The sequence below is a fragment of the Muscardinus avellanarius genome (assembly GCF_963383645.1).
Source record: "Muscardinus avellanarius genome assembly, chromosome: 8".
NCBI classification, from domain to species: domain Eukaryota; kingdom Metazoa; phylum Chordata; class Mammalia; order Rodentia; family Gliridae; genus Muscardinus; species Muscardinus avellanarius.
In genome coordinates, this window is record NC_137794.1 from 44,360,112 (window position 1) to 44,366,771 (window position 6,660).

Sequence of the window (6,660 nt, forward strand, 5' to 3'; positions counted from 1 at the left end):
GTAAATGTATACACTACCCCAACTAGGGTATACAATGAAAGCTTCCTTTAAATTCTTTTGCAGTCAATCAGCTCACTCCAGGAAACCAATAACTGATTTTTTTTTTTTATTATAGGCATGCCCATTCTTGAGGATGGAGATGTAGCTCAGTGGCAGAGCTTTAGCCTAGAATGCCTGAGGCCCTACTTTCAAAGCACAGCAACAAAGGGGTTTTAAAAAAGTACCATTTTCAGGGGTGGTGCTGGAGACTGAACCTAGGCCCTTACCTTACATGTGCTTAGGTATACATTCTATCACAGCCCCCAAACTGAACTTTAATTATAAAAAAGTTTAGCTGAGCATGATGGCACAAGCTGATAATCCCAGTATGTAAGAGGCTCAGACAGGACTGCAGGTTCATAAGCCAGCCTTAACAACTTAATGAGGCCCTCAGCCACGTAGTGAGACCCTGTTTACAAATAAAAAAATAAATAAATTAGGTGTGGGAGTGTAGCCCAGAGGTAGAAGGCCCCTGGGTTCCATCCCTAGTACTACAATGAATGAATGAATGAATGAAAATTTTTAAAGAAAATTGTATCCAGGCATGGTGGTACACATTTGTAATCCCAGTAAGTAAGAGATTGACACAGAAGGATCTCACGTTTGTGACCAGCCTCAGCATCTTAGTGAGACCAGGTTTTAAAATAAAGAATAAAATAGAGCTAGGGGTATAACTCAGAGGTAAAGTGTCCCTGGGTTCAATTCCTAGTATGAGAGAGTGAGAAAAAGAGGGAGAGAGAGAGAAAGAAAACTATAATTTTTTTTTTTTGGTGGTATTGGGGTTCCGGGAAGCCCTTCTACCTCCAGGCTACACTCCCAGACCTATTTTATATTTTTATTTAGAAACAGGGTCTCCTAAGCCAGCGCGCACGGCTGGCTTCGAACCTGTGCGATCCTCCTGTCTCTGCCTCCCAAGTAAATGTTTAATTTTTTTTTTAAATTATAAACTAGAGCCGGACATGGTGGCGCATGCTTGTAATCTCAGCATTCGGGAGGCTGAGAAGGGAGGATTGCAGTTCACAGACAATCTTCAGCAACTTAGTGAGACCCTGTTTCAAAAAAAAAAAAAAAAAATAGGGCAGGGGGTATAGCTCTGAGGTGGAATGCCCCTGGGTTCCATCCCCAGACCCGCAAAAAAAAAAAAAAAAAAAAAGTATAAAATAGTTTTACCATTTGATATTCCCTTTAGCAATGTCCAAAAATTGCAGCTGCTATATATCTTCACCAACATCTATTGGTAAAAAGTATTATCAATCTTAATTTTAGCCAATCTAGCGGAGGTAGGGCAGTATCTTGTGTACTTTTATTCACATCACATTCCCCTGGTGAACAGATGGTGAAAATATTTTCAAATGTTAAATGGTCATTTATATGATATGGTTTTTGTGGGGTTTTTTTTTTTTTTTTGGCAGTACTGGGGGTTGAACCCAGTGAAATTCTACCACCGAGCTACACCTCAATCCTATCTTTTTATTCTTTATTTTGAAACAGGGCCTAAGTTTCAGAGGGCCTAAGTAGCTTGAGAGGCTGGCCTCTCAACTACTGGGATTACAAGCGTGCACCACCACACCTGGTCATTTGGTCATTTATTGTGATGTTTCAGGTCCCCCCCCCCCCTTTTGGTGCTGGGGACTGAACCCAGAGCCTAGGGCTCTACCACTAGGCTATATCCCTCAGACCTTTTCAACCACTGTTAAATAGTGTTATCTTATTATTTAGTTGTGTCCTAACAACTGACAGTCTGTTAGTCTGTTTTGTGCTATTCTGTCCTAGTTTGTAGCTTGCCTTTTCATTTTCCTAAGGTTTTTTTGAAGTAGATGTTTTAAGTTTTTGTTTTATGTTTTTAGTTTCCAATCTAAGAATCTTTGTCTACATAAACCTCACCAAGAAATGTTTTTTCCTAGCAGTTTTAGTTTTGACTTTTATGTATACATTTATACTGCATTATTTCCTGTGTGTGTGTGTTACTAAATATTATAGCTACAACCCCCAGCCTTATTTTTTATTTTAATTTTATTTTTGTGGTACTGGGAAACCCAAGGGGTGTTCTACCTCTGGGCTGTATATTTTTTGGTTTGTTTTAAAGCAGGATTGCTGAGACTGTCCGCACCTGCAATCTTCCTGTATTAGCCTCCCAAATACAGGGTATGAGCCACCAAGCCTGGCTCCCTATTTTTTTATTTTGAAACAGGGTCTCACTAAGTTATTGCACACAGGCCTCAAACCACCCATCCTCCTGTTTCAGTCTCCCAAGTACTTGAATTGCTCAGCTTATAAATATTAACTGGTAGGTTAAGGTAAGGTGGGGTCAAGGTTCATTTTCTTTCCTAATGTGAATATTCTCTGATCCACCAAAAATTATTTAAAAGTGTATCTATTCCTTATTTCTTTTATATTGTTGACTTTATTTTATATAGACCTATTAGTGAACTTTCTATTCTCTATATCCATCTTACATCAATATCAGTCTTCATAACTGCAGCTTTAGATATCCTGAAATCAAGTCAGTTTAGTCCTTCAGCTTTCTCTTCCAAAACTGTCTTGGCTATTCTTCTTAAACGGTTTCTCCATATAAACTCTGGCTTTATCAATTTCTACATGCACACTCCAAAAACTCACTGAGATTTTAAAGGGGACAGTATCCAATCTACAGCTCAATTTGGGAGAAACCCCTTAACAATGTTAAGTCTTCCGATTCATGAACATCTTTCTATTTATTTAGGTCTAATTTATCTTAGCAATGTATAAGACTTACACTTGTTTTATGGTGCTGGGGAGTTAAACCCAGTACCAGCTCCACAATTACCTTTTCCTTGCTCCCCCAATACTGAGCTTCAAACCCAAGGTCTCAAGTATGGTAGGCAAGAATTCTACCACTAAGCTACATACATCCCCAGCCTTCAGTCTCTGCTCTAAACTACTCTCCATAATTATTCTGCAGCTACCATATGTAATATCTCTAATAAAGAAAATAAGACTTCAGAGAGGTAAGTAACTTGCCCAGGGGCATGAAAGCAATTGAGTTAAAAAAACTGATTTTATCTTCAGCATACTCCCGATCCAAGCTGTCCCAAGCCTTCAGTCTCCCAACCAAAATATTGCTGCTGCTTTCTATGCAATGGAATATATATGCAGGTAGTGCATTTGCGATTGAATTGAGCTCTACAGGAATTAAAAACACATTTTCACCGGGCGTGGTGGCGCACGCTTGTAATCCCTGCGCTTGGGCGGCTGAGACAGGAGGATCGCACAGGTTCAAAGCCAGCCTCAGCTGGTTTGAGACTCTGTTTCCAAATATAATATAAAATAGGTCTCGGAGAGTAGCCCGGAGGTAGAAGGCCCCTGGGTTCCGTTCCCAGTAACACCACAAAAAAAAAAAAAAAAAAAAATTCACTCTCAAAAAGCTTAGACACATTGGGAAGGGAAAGCATAAAATAGGAAACTAAAGCACAACGTGAAAAGATGCCTCGTTTAAGGGCACTCAATTAGGCAGGAGACAATGGGAGAAAGCTCTTAAAAGCCTCGCCAAAGGCCGATTTCTCATAAAATTCTAGTTCACCTCATAATCCCTATGGTTAGTTTCAAACAGCACTCTGTTGCTCTATCCTTCAGTTGTGCTGGGTGTTTATGAACTGCCTCCAAACACTGATGCAAAATTTCTTCGGGGCAGACCTTAACACATTTTTTAATCTTTCAACCTCCTCAATGCCACACTGTGATTGACACACAGCAAAAACGCGATCAATACTCTTCAACTCGCTACCAGAAGGACCCCGGGCAGTGGGGGGCCGACGTCCACCCAACGCTAGCAGCGGCGGCCCGACTGCGCGAAGCAGCTAAAGCGTTAAGCCGGCAGAGACTCAACCTTAATTTCACGAAACCCAAACACATTTCTTTCGGAGGAGCACACCTCGGCCTGGGCACTGCGGAGGGGGCGGCGGTGGCGAGGGGAAGGGTCGGCTCCCCCAAGGAAAAACAAAAGGCTCCTTCCCGTGCCCGGGACCCCGGGCCGCCTGGCGCCCCCGGGGCCGAGGCCGAGTGGGCGCGGGCTGCGCGAGGGGCCGGGCGGGCGGCCGCGCGCTCTCGCCGGCCGCCTTTCCCTCACCTGCTTGGCTAAGAACCTGGACAGCTCGCCGCGGCTCTTTTCGTTCTTGCCAGCGATTATCCGCAGCGGCCCGGCCGCGACTTCCACCAAGAGGTGCTCCATGGCCCGGGCCTTCCGTGCCGCGCGGCCGCCTAAGCTCGCTGCCCGCGTTTGGAGCCCCGGGGCGACCGCGGCTCCCGCGCCCGCGCAGCCTCGCACTATCCCTCCGGGAAGTGGCCGCCGCCGCGGGGCCCAGAGCTAGCCGGCTGCGGCACACGTGGGGAAGCGCACCGCGCAGTGCGTCATCACCCCGCGACGCCGCCCGCCCGCGCGGTGGCTGTGCGTCACCAACGCGACGGCTCCGGAGGGGGCGTGGCCGCACCGAGGAGATTCCGCTGGGGAGGAGGCCTGAGCGGCGACCTCAGCCCGCAGTGTCTCCTTTCATTTCAGCACAGTAGAAGATCACTACGGGAAAGAAAATCGTAAAGGTCGTCTAGGACCAGGTTACCGAAAAAGTCACTTAATATGCTAAGCACAGCATCTTCTTTTTTTCTTTTTAGGTGGTACTGGGGGTGGAACCCAGGGGTTTTCTATCTCCAGCCTATACTCCCAGACCTATTTTATATTTTATTTGGAAACAGGGCTTCACTAAGTTGCTGAGAGCCTCACTAAGTAACTGAGACTGGCTTTGAACCTTTGTGATCCTCCTGTCTCAGCCTCCCAAGTGGTGGGATTACAAGCGTGTGCCACCACCCCTGGTTTAAGCACAGCATTTTAATGGGTTGCTGGTGTTGTGTTTTGGGATCTGGTTGAGCCTTATCTCAGTTCTGTTTTGGATCCGGAGAGGTCCTTATCGCTTAAGTGGGAAATTTGATTCCCATGAAGTGATTGCTTCTTCTTGGGGGAGGGGGATTTCTCATCCTGAGGTGATCTGCCATCAAGGCTCCATCTGGAAGGTGTGGGGTAATGAATATCTAGATACCACACCAGGGAGTCTGGAAAAGGATGTCATAAAGGCTGGCACCTGAATGTCTGTAAAATATTAAAAACAAATTATTCTTATCCTGATGTCTTCAGCCTTGAAGGGAGTATATTACCTGTATTTGCCGACTGATTGATTCTAGGGTGTTCTGCCTCTGAGCTACACTCCCAGCCCTATTTTTATTGATTGACTGATTGATTGATTGACTGATTGCAGTACTAGGGATTGAACCCAGGGGCATTCTAGCTCTGAGCTACACCCCCAGCCCTATTTTTCTTTCTTTCTTTCCTTCTTTCTTTCTTTCTTTCTTTCTTCTCTCTCTCTTCTTTCTTTCTTTCTTTCTTTCTTTCTTTCTTTCTTTCTTTCTTTCTTTTGTTTTTGCAGTACTGAGGATGGAACCCAAGGGCATTCTACCTCCGTCTACACCCTCAGCCTTATTTTTTATTCTTTATTTTGAAACAGGGTCTCACTGAGTCGCAAAGGGCCTAAGTAGCTGAGGTTGTTTGCAAACTGTGATCCTCCTATCTCAGCTTCTCAAATGCTGGGATTACATGCATGTGCCTGTGATCCTCCTGTCTCAGCCTCCCAAATCACTTCATGGGAATCAAACTTCACCCTCGAGCAATAAAGATATTGTGGATCCAAACCAGAACTGAGATAAGGTGTAACCAGACCCCAGTACACACCAGCAACCCAGTAAGATGCCTGTTCCTTCTTTTGTTCTCTTTTTCATTGCTATCTCCCCTCTTCTTGAAGTAACACCCCCCCCCATTAAAGTTTGGCCTGTGTACTCATATTCTCAGGCCAGGTTTTATTTCTACTGTGACTGGGTCATAAGTTTCTTATCTCCAGCATCACTTATGGTTAACAATATAGCTCACTGGTAGAGCCTGTGCATAGCATTAGATTATGAGTTGAATCACCAGCATGCCTCCCCCAATAATAAGTGTAGTTATAATCACCCTTGGAGAGCAGGGCGTGGTGGCACACGCTTGTAATCCCAGCATTTGGGAAGCTGAGACCAAAGGATTGCGGTTATCAGACAGCCTCAGCTGTTTAGTGAGGCCCTCCACAACTTAGTGAGACCCTGTATCAAAATAAAGAATAAAAATAGGGCAGGGGATGTAGCTCAGAGTTCAAATACTCCTAAGTTCCATCCCCAGACCCCTAGGTTCCATCCCCAGACCTACCAAAAAAAAAAAAAAAAGAGCCAGGCATGTTGGCACATGCTTGTAATCCCAGAGTTTGGGAGGCTGAGACAAAAGGATTGCACAGGTTAAAAACCAGCCTAAGCTACTTAGTGAGGCTCTAGGCAACTTAGTGAGACCCTGTTTCCAAATGAAGTATAGGCTGGAGGTAGAAAAGCCCCTGGGTTCCACCCCCAGTACAAAAAAATATCACCCTTGGAGCTAGGCGTGGTGACACATGTTTACAATCCCTGTACTTGAGAGACAAAGACAGGAGGATCGCAAATAGTGAGACTCATCAACCTAGTGATCCTGTTTAAAAAGGAAAAATAAGAGCCAGGTGTAGTGGCATATGCTTATAATCCCAG

The 6,660-nt window shown here is 44.8% G+C and overlaps 1 protein-coding gene across 3 annotated transcripts in view; it reads right to left on the bottom strand.

Moving 5' to 3' along the window:
• MDN1 (midasin AAA ATPase 1) overlaps positions 1 to 4,246 on the bottom strand; it is a gene marked incomplete at both ends in the record, with an annotated part of 175,663 nt that extends 171,417 nt beyond the window's left edge. For all 3 annotated transcript variants that reach the window (XM_080700327.1, XM_080700326.1, XM_080700325.1), the window contains one exon: positions 4,145 to 4,246. In XM_080700327.1, coding sequence (XP_080556453.1) covers positions 4,145 to 4,246 — 102 coding nt within the window. The remainder of the gene's footprint in view (positions 1 to 4,144) is intronic.
• Positions 4,247 to 6,660: the final 2,414 nt, after the last annotated feature.